This window comes from Alosa alosa, chromosome 4 (genome assembly GCF_017589495.1).
Source record: "Alosa alosa isolate M-15738 ecotype Scorff River chromosome 4, AALO_Geno_1.1, whole genome shotgun sequence".
Taxonomy (NCBI): Eukaryota; Metazoa; Chordata; class Actinopteri; order Clupeiformes; family Clupeidae; genus Alosa; species Alosa alosa.
The window spans coordinates 19,437,306-19,447,106 of NC_063192.1; the positions used below are offsets into that span (position 1 = coordinate 19,437,306).

The 9,801-nt window shown below is 41.8% G+C and overlaps 1 protein-coding gene across 1 annotated transcript in view; it reads left to right on the top strand.

Moving 5' to 3' along the window:
* eif4g3b (eukaryotic translation initiation factor 4 gamma, 3b) overlaps positions 1–9,649 on the top strand; it is a 45,166-nt gene extending 35,517 nt beyond the window's left edge. The window contains 10 exon segments of the mRNA XM_048240309.1: positions 310–518; positions 1,101–1,216; positions 1,540–1,712; positions 2,288–2,413; positions 2,571–2,652; positions 2,941–3,039; positions 4,614–4,760; positions 5,129–5,210; positions 6,035–6,181; positions 8,494–9,649. Of these exon segments, the coding sequence (XP_048096266.1) occupies positions 310–518; positions 1,101–1,216; positions 1,540–1,712; positions 2,288–2,413; positions 2,571–2,652; positions 2,941–3,039; positions 4,614–4,760; positions 5,129–5,210; positions 6,035–6,181; positions 8,494–8,675 (1,363 nt within the window). The 3' untranslated portion in view covers positions 8,676–9,649.
* Positions 9,650–9,801: the final 152 nt, after the last annotated feature.

Below are 9,801 nucleotides of genomic sequence, written 5' to 3' on the forward strand. Positions count from 1 at the left end.
TGACTGTTTTTTCTGTTCTCTCAATTGACCCTGCATTGTGCGTTTTTACTGACGAACTGAAAAGATTGGTTCAAAATCAAAATGATATCTTGACGTTTAGCACATTTCAAACACACAGTGAAACTCCTAAAACTGCAGTGTGATCAGATGGACTTGGAAAGGAATGGAATATGGAATATTTTCATGACTTAAAGCCTGATGTTTTGCCACACATCTTGCAGTGTACATAAAGTCCTCGTCAGGTACACAGATAGCATGAGTTTAAAGTCATGTGCCTTTGTGTGATGATGTTGTGATGTTACCAAACAGCCGCGGCAGCTCCGGGCGAGAGCGGAACGACAAGCCGGCGAGCTCAACTCCGTCTCGTCCCGGCTCCTTCTCTCTGGCCAGCGGCGGTAAGGAGCCCTCAGAAGAGCTGTCCCAGGAGGAGCCCCGCAGAGAAGCCCCTGACACGCCCAAACTGCAGGGCAGCGCCCAGGACAAGGCCAAGCCTGAGCGCAGTCGGTCCAGGGACTCGGGTAAGGGCCAATGAGAACAGCAGAGCTGGAGGGATGGGAGGAGCACTGGACCAAGGCTAAGCCCTTTGTAGTCAATGGCCATGTCCAGTTGTCCAAGTCTGTGTTCTTAGCTACAATTCTTGATGCATATGCAACGTGCTACATATGATGTAGCTGAAAGCCAAAAGACAACAATTCTGCTAGAATAGATTTAAATAAAAACATATTTAAACCTCTCCTACACACAATGCTCTGGCCATTAAATAGCCTTAGGCTAAATTATAAACAAACATATGATGTAGACCCCACAAGGTTAAGCCCTTTGTAGTCAATGGCCATGTCCAGTTGTCCAAGTCTGTGTTCTTACAGTAGCTTTCTTGATACATATGCAACGTGCTACATATTATGTAGACCCTACAAAAAGTGTTTAATCTTAAGTCGTTAGTACTCAGAGAGGGAAACATTATAGCATTTCTTCACTGGCCGAAGATGAGGGTTGACTTGGTGGTTATCGTACACTATAACTTGATGTTAGGCCTCTAAAAGGTGACTTTTTTTTAATATTGTTGATTGTTGTTGTGCAATGTGTTTCTTCTAAACCAGTAAAACTTGAAGCCCCAGCAGCCCTCTCTCCTGAAAAGCCTGCCCTATCAGAGGAGGAAATGGAGAGGAGATGCAAAGCCATCATTGATGAGTTTTTGCACATTAATGATTATAAGGTATGAAGCCTCTGCTTTGTATGCTGCATTTGTGAGTGATTTGTTTGAAAGGCAAATTGTCATGTCATTGTACTGCCAGTGCAATGCAGATATTATAAAACATTGGGCTGGTTTGATAATGCTTTGTACTGTGTGTGTGTGTGTGTGTGTGTGTGTGTGGCGCTTTTGGATAGAAACATCTGCTAAATGAATAAATGTAAAATAAATGAATAAGTGTGTGTGTGTTCAATTTTGAGTGTGTGTGTGTGTGTGTATTCCATTTTGAATGTCTCTGATTGTGCCCATCTCTGATTGTGTGTGTGTTGTGTGACTGGTGTGTGCAGGAGGCGGTGCAGTGTGTGGAGGAGCTGGAGCAGGCGTCTCAGCTGCACATGTTTGTGCGGGTGGGGGTGGAGTCCACGCTGGAGCGCAGCCAGAGCACACGAGACCACATGGGTCAGCTCTTCTTCCAGCTGGTGCAGGCCGGGACCCTCTCCAAACTCCACTTCTGTCAAGGGTGAGGCCACTGCTGCGCTGCACAGTCACTGCACCAGAGGACACACACACACACACACACACACACACACACACATTTATATCTGTGCTTATACACACACACACATTATTATTATACAAGAACACACACTGCAGTTGACTGCAGCTGCATTAATAATGTAAGCAGCCTGAGCTGCGTTCCGGTGTGGAATAGGTAAAGTTGGCTAAAGCACAGATGTTCATTAGAGCGTTCCACAGAACTAATTATATCCCTTGACAGTCAGGATGGAGGTATTCTTCATCCTGTACTTTGGGCATCTGTGCACCCTGTCTGAGCTTGTGTTGTGTGGACACAATATGTCTGTGCTTGTCTGGTAAAAAGTGTGTGTGTGTGTGTGTGTGTGTGTGTGTGTGTGTGTGTGTGTGTGTGTGTGTGTGTGTGTGTGTATGTTTGTGTGTATGTGTGTTTGTGTGTGTGAGAGAGAGAGAAAGAGAAGAAAGAGGGTGTGTTTGGTAAACAGTGCCCTTTTTGGTATGTGTGTGTGTGTGTGTCCTGTCATGTCCTATGGATCAACTCTGTTTCCCTTTGCTCTGCAGGTTCTCTGACACCCTGGAGCTAGCAGATGATATGGCCATTGACATTCCCCATATATGGCTGTATCTAGCGGAGCTGGTCAACCCCATGTTCCGCGAAGGAGGAATCTCTATGAGAGAATTATTTAGGTAAGCACCTAGAGAGCACTCAATGCCCCTGCTCCCCTGGCTATTTTTAGACTCAAACAACTCTGCAGCAGTACCCATCCGATGACTGAAAAGGAGACCCTGTTCTCGTACTGTATAAAAAGATTTCGTTTCTGTGCATTTTCTGTTTCTCTCTCAGTGAATTTAGCAAACCTTTACTCCCTGTGGGAAGAGCTGGGATATTATTTTCTGAAATATTGCACCTTCTATGCAAACAAATGGTAAGAATTCATAATCTATCCTTAGTGCATGCAGAATGCCCTCAAAACATACTTCTATTCACACATACTTTATGTAATCGATTCATACTTGTGTCACAAAAGTACACTGAAAATCAGGTTCCTTATCAGGGTAGCACCTTTCACCTGCGTGTGAGCTGTTCCTGGTCTATTTTAAGTATTTGTTTACTTGTGTGTGTGTGTGTGTGTGTGTGTGTGTGTGTGTCTCTCTCTCTCTCTCTCTCTCTCTCTCTCTCTCTCTCTCTCTCTCTCTCTCTCTCTCTCCTGCAGAGCCATAGGAAAGTGGGGGCCCTATGGAGGGAATCAGGACTGATTTGGGCAGATTTCCTCCCCGAGGGCTCCGATGTGCACAGCTTTATCGCTGAGCAGGTGAGAAACACTTTTTGGTTGGTGTGTGTGTGTGTGTGTGTGTGTGTATATATATGTATCTGTCTGTCTGTCTATCTGTCTGTGTTTATGTATATGTATGTGTGTTTGTGTGCACATATGTGTGTGTGCATGCGAGTGTGTATTGTGTTTGCGCTTTTTGAGTGTGTGTGTTTCTCTTCCTTTGTATGAATGCGTTCTACAGTGGCTCTTTTCCATTAAGGACTGGGGCTGGCCCAGGGCTTTTTCCTGGTCTTAAACACCGGTGCGTAACCTCGGTGTTGTGTTCCCATAAGGAGCTGTAACATCGGGGACATTAGCTAACAATGCTAGAAACTTCTAAACAGTGCTTAGCAACGACACCACAAGCCTATGTCAAATTAATTACAAGGACATTTAAACAAGTCATTAAATCAGTGGTCCCCAAACTTTTTCTTCCGAGGGCCACCTCACTATTCCTGGCTCTAAGAGAGGGCCAGAGACTCGGAGTATATCAACCATAAATAGCTTAGTGCTGTGAACAACAGCAGTCTACCTTAGTTGAATATTCCATTACATTTAATCATAGGCTACTGCAATTTAATACCATTGCTAGCTGTGTTTATGTTGCCACCATGCCATATCAGTGTAAAATGTAGCTCAAATGAAATAATACTAATAAAAAGACTCTGTTTCTTTGCATACATAGCTCAAGTTGTGAACAAGCAATATCCTACAAATAATTTAAAGTTATCAAACTATGACAGTTTTATGAAGTACTGGCAAACACATCTGAAATGACCACCATTCTAACTTTCACTCACCTGATGAGAACTTGGAACTCTGAACATTTGAACGTGTGAAAAAGAAAGTCCCAGAAATATGACTTGAATAGAAGTTAGTTATTAACAAATAATTGATAAACGTTTAGAATACTTTGAGCACTGATGCAGTCAGCAGTCTGATGGAGTCATTGTTTGCAGGTAGGCCTACATTTCATTCCGTTTTGATGGCAAACGCAAAACAGCGCCAAAACAACCACCAGTGGACAAAAGGAGTACTACATGTGTACTGTTAAGACTCACCATAGAGAATGAATGGGGAAATTACGGAGGTTATAGTTTGACGATGTCGTACTCCTATGCGGGCCAGATGCTTTATACCACGGACATGTTTTGGGGGGCCACCCAAAATGAGTTGGCGGCCCGTATTCGGCCCGTGGGCCGTAGTTTGGGGACCACTGCATTAAATTGTAAAAAGCAGTATCCTTAATTCTTTTCCAAAGTTTTAATATTATGTAGATCGTTTTTCTTCACAAATATACTCAGTCACTTCTGTTCCTAGGCAACCCTAAACAAATGCTATGGGTCTGTTTTTAAACTTCTCGGGTTTTATTGTTGCATCGTACTCCATTCCTAAAGTCCTCGGTTCAGCCCCGATTTGGCCCTGCCCTACTCCAGGGCCATCTTGAGGCCGCCTGGAATATTGCCCCGGTCCAAAAGTCTAAGGCTTTACCCCAGACACCAGGGTTTTACCCCATAGTGGAAAAGGGCCGCTGGAATCTCTGTAAAACTTGCCTTGTCTTGCTCTCTCCCCAGAAGCTAGAGTTTACCCTATCAGACAGCTTGAGCCTCAATGAAGCACCTTCAAAGAGAACACTCTCGCCTGAGGAGCTGAACAAACACCTTGAAAAGCTGCTCCTGGAGGATGCGGCGGGCGATGAACAAATCTTTGACTGGGTAGAGGTATGACTGAACCTTCAGATGATTTCAAACCCTTGGGTAGGCTGAAAAGAAAGGCATTACACACAGTGATCCCACTTCATACAAACTCGAAGTGTCCATGCTACAATAATGCAAGTCAGCAGTTGAATTATATAGTGTTCATCTCATGTAAACAGTTCTATTACACTAAACCTAATCCTAATTCCGAGCACATGCTCATGTATCCCTTTAAGCTGCATAGGACATTGCCATTCACATTTAATGAATTGGGTACATTACATATAATAACGCACATAATGTCGTAACACGGTTCACAAATGTTGGAGCCTCTGTGTAAATGTTTTTTGTCTAGTTATTTCTGAAATGATTTGTCTTATTTGTCTCCTCAGGCGAATCTGGATGAAGCTGAGATGAGCTCCCCTCCCTTCCTGAGAGCTTTAATGACTGCTGTGTGCAAAGCAGCAGTGAAATGTAAGTATAACTCTCCTATCTAACCTGGACAAACACACATACACACACACTCACACACTCTTAATCACACACATACACTCAGTAGGGGTCTGCACGGATAGTGGAATAATCGGTTAACAGTTTGAGATATACTATTCAAACATTAATATCCCTGTTCACTTATTTTGAAACAAACAGAATCAGCATAGCATAGCATCTCCAGAAACAGTGGATCAGAGATATTTTCCCCATTTCTTTGTTTTGTTTATGTAATGTATTTGTGAATGTAGCCTACACAATGCAGTGAAATAAACAAGATATAAAAGGTAGACCACCGAATTCACAATCTAATGAAGGACTGTTATTGCTTGAGACTATTGCTAAGCACACCACGTCTGGAAAGACCAGACACTATCCACCTTATGTCCTGGATAATACACCCTCAAAATAGCAGTGTTGGCAACATGAATAACCAAATTATATCTGAATAACACTGTTGGTTATTCAAATATTATAAATTATTTGTATGCACACCCTACACTCAAATATGTGTGCCCATTCACACAGACACATATTAACACTTAGACTACACACAGCTGGTGTGATCCAAAGTAGCTGTCTTTGGGGGAAAAAGAGCAGGCATGGGGCAGTAGAATTTGCTCTGGACGCTTCAAAGATGAAACGTTGGAAAGCCTGTTTTGTGTTAGTTTGGGAGGCAGTGAGCCCTCATTGCTCTGATGACTTGTTTTGTATGCACAGTAAACATCTCACACACTCTCTCTCTCTCGCCCCCCCTCTCTCTCTCTCTTTCACTCTTTCTCGCTCTGTCCATCTCTTGTGTACAGGGGACGCCTCCTCCTGTAGAGTGGACACAGCCATCATCCAGAAGAGGTTGCCTGTATTACTCAAGTACCTTAACTCAGACACAGAGCGCCAGTTGCAAGCACTTTATGCACTTCAAGCATTGATAGTTAAACTGGACCAGCCCCCAAGTAAGTAACACTTGATGTGTTCCAGAAATAGCTGTTTCAAAAACAAACAAAAATGGTTCTGAGAGACCCTAGTCACCCTGAGCCATTTCATAGATTTGATGGTGGGGAACAAATGTCAGCATGTTATGAAGGTGTGTTATGTTTACAAATGTCAGCATGTTATTAAAGGTTCTAAGAGGTTGAAGGCTCTAAGCGATGTAGGGTAACGTTACTTCTGTTGACGTTCAAACAAAACAGAGCTAGCTCGCTACTCCCTCCTGTGCAATTGAAACTCTCCTAAACGTGCATCTGGTCGGTGATTGGCTGGAACAGTTTATGTTTTTATGGTCCAGGCTCGACCAAGTTGTTTTTGTTGCCATTTTTGGAACCTGGGCCAAAGACAGAGACTGTGTTTTTTACAGTGTATTCGGGGCACAGGCAGCTAGCGGATGGTGAGGTGATGTTTGCTGTATGTGACAAAATGTTTAGCCTAGAAAGTGGGTAACATTGCTTAGCGCACCTTTAAGGTGTGCTATAGCCTATGTTTACAAATGCAGTCATGTTATTTAGGTGTGCTATGTTTACAAATGTAATTATTAATGTTAGTAAGGAGGTGTTTATGGTTTCAGTGACCATTGCGTTCATTTTTATAATTTATAAATTTTATAGTATTGATGTTGTACCACAAACTCTGACCAAAGTCAAGCCCAGCACTTGGATACATTACTATGCCACATTAGACAGCAAAAAAAGTGTGGAAACGACTGTCATAATGGCACTTAATGAGAGGTCATCTGAGAAGAATGGACAAAATTGGACCATGCTTAAAGGCTTCATTTTGGACTGAAGCACACCATTTAAACAAGGAAGTGCCTCAGCAGCTGTAAAGCTCTTCCACATCAAACGACCACATGCAACTCAAAGCAGTTTTTAGCTGCAGGGTTTTTGAGGCCTAACACCACAGTCTGATATGCTCATTTCCCACTAAACTCGTACTAGTGTGAAGGGCCGCCTTCACCTGTTGAAAGTAGATTTTATCAATATATATAAGACTTTGTATTGCATTTTTTTATATCAGGATATACTTCTGAAATTTTTATTTGGTAAGTAAACCTATGGTGCTTCACCCCAAAGTCTGGAGTTCCTGGCACTTGGCACTGTATTGCTGTGCAGCAAGGATCATGCTTTGAATCATGATTGTAACCAGAGCATTGCTCTGTTGACACTGCATGCTAGACAGAGTGAGGTGTGTGTTTCATGGGCTGGTTATTTTGAAAAAGGCCTACTGTATCTTGGTAGGGCAAGGCTGTCACTGGGGCTCTGTATGATACCGGGGAATGTCCCGCACATGTAGTTATTCACACCGTACGTTTTCCAGCTCTGCTTTACCACATTTGACTAATCTCATCAATACCCAATGGACCCTTTCATCAATAAAAACAAAAACAATGCTTGAACGTTCTGTTTGGGCCCCTATCTACTTCCTCTACATTAAGATAACATATGGAATGTTAAAAAGGAAGTCTTGTGGGGCCAACTATGATGCTGATAATGGAACTCTCTTGAAAGGGTCCATACCTGAACACATCAGATTTAGCCAGTTTAAATGACTTTGTCCATGCGGTCACTGGAGCACAGTGAGATCATGTCATTGAGTATTTCAGGAGGACTCAAAGACCTTGTGTTACAGGGTGATAGTCAATCATTGGAATTTGCTGCTGTTTCATATATCTGCTATTTCCTTAAAGGAATCGTATGTAAGAAATGTATTTCAATTAATCATAAAATGGCCCTGGTATGTCACAAGACATTAAGAAATCATGTTAATTTCAAATACTTATATTACTGATAGCAGTAGTCCTGCCAGGATATTGTCATTTAAAAAGTGAAGTTGCAGCCCTTAACTGATGTTGATGTGTTTTGTCATGTCATGTTCTGTTTTGGCCTGATGCGCCACCCTCCACCTATCTACTAATCACAAAGTCAGTAGTGTTTCAGCATTCCGGGTTGGCAACCTCGAGTCAGGGAGGAGGGGATACAACGCTCTACAGTAATTTGAAAGTGATTGCAGTACCAGTTTTGGCCACAATCTTACATATGGTTCCTTTAAGACTCTGAGAGTAAAGAATCCAAGGGCAAGTCACATGGCATGATGGGTTGTGCATTAAGGGAAGACTCAGTCACTGAGGGTTTGCTGGTGTGTGCAAAGTGAATGAAAATGTATTTTCTTTCTCAGACGTAAATGGCGTAATGGTCACGTGTCATTTTTTTGTGCTGTTATTAACTGTGTTTTTTTTTTTTTTTTACATCAACTCTTTCTGTGTTTTTCCTAGACTTGCTCCGGATGTTTTTCGACTGTTTGTATGACGAAGACGTAATCTCGGAGGATGCGTTCTACAAATGGGAGTCAAGCAAAGACCCGTCAGAGCAGCAGGGCAAGGGTGTGGCCCTCAAGTCCGTCACAGCCTTCTTCACCTGGCTGCGCGAGGCCGAGGAAGAGTCAGAGGACAATTGACGAAGGGCTGCAGGACAAAACTAAAAAAATAAAAAAAAAAAAACAATAGGAAGAGAAAATGGACATGTTTGCCAATTAGTGCTAAAAAGGACAATGGTCGCTGCAAAAAAAAAAAAAAAGATAACTGCATTATCTAAAACAAAACAAAACATAACAAAGCCACACATATGAATCGGCTGGAAGAGAAGAGGATGGTTGGGATGAATGGGGTGAGAGGTTTATGGTACGGTTTTCCACACCCACAGCGACGTGACTTAACTTTGCTGGAGCACTAAACAAAAAGAAGAAGAGGGAAAAAAACATGTATTATTTATAGAACTATTTCAGTTAAAAGTTTTTAATTTTCTTTCTTTTGTTACTTTTTAAGAAAAAGACTTTAATAATATGAAAAAAAACGTGCTACAAAAGAAAAAAAAAACATCAGTTCAGACTCTTTAATTTATTTTTTTTAAGAACTGCAGATATGAAATGTATTTAACATTTGCAGGTGGTCAGAATGTGAAGGCTTTGGAGGATATAGAAATAATGACTTAAAATTATGTTAATAATATTAATGATTAATAATTATGGTAAAACCTGTTCTAAACAGCCTCCCTAATTTACCAGTTGTTCTGTTACAAACAAACAACGCGTCTGGGGCTGAAGACGTAAGGGTACTAAGGAGGATTCATGGTTTAGCACGTCAAAAAGTTTAAGGGTATCATGGGGATAGCCACACCAATTTCTTCTGCTTTAGCTTGCTCTATGACACATATAATCCGGCAAAGTGGCAGAACTATGCATTCAAGCCACTACCAAGAGGCCGTGAAGCAACAACAAAACATTTGAATGAATGGAAATAAAAGAGCAAGCATCTTGTACAAAAACACTAAGAGATGTTGCTGACCCTGAAGTGCTTGTAATTCTTCATACTGATAGAGCAAATCTAAAGCTTGTAAATAAATGGAAAAAAAGAAATAAAAAAACAAAACCAACACTGTCTCAGTGGCCATTTTCCATGTCGGCATGATGATGTAACTTTTCCATTTTCAAATCTTCAGAAACTTTTTTTCTCTCACAAAAGTGTCCACAGCCACAAGGAGCATGGCCCAGTCTCTCTGTATTGATATGGTCACTCTCAACACCA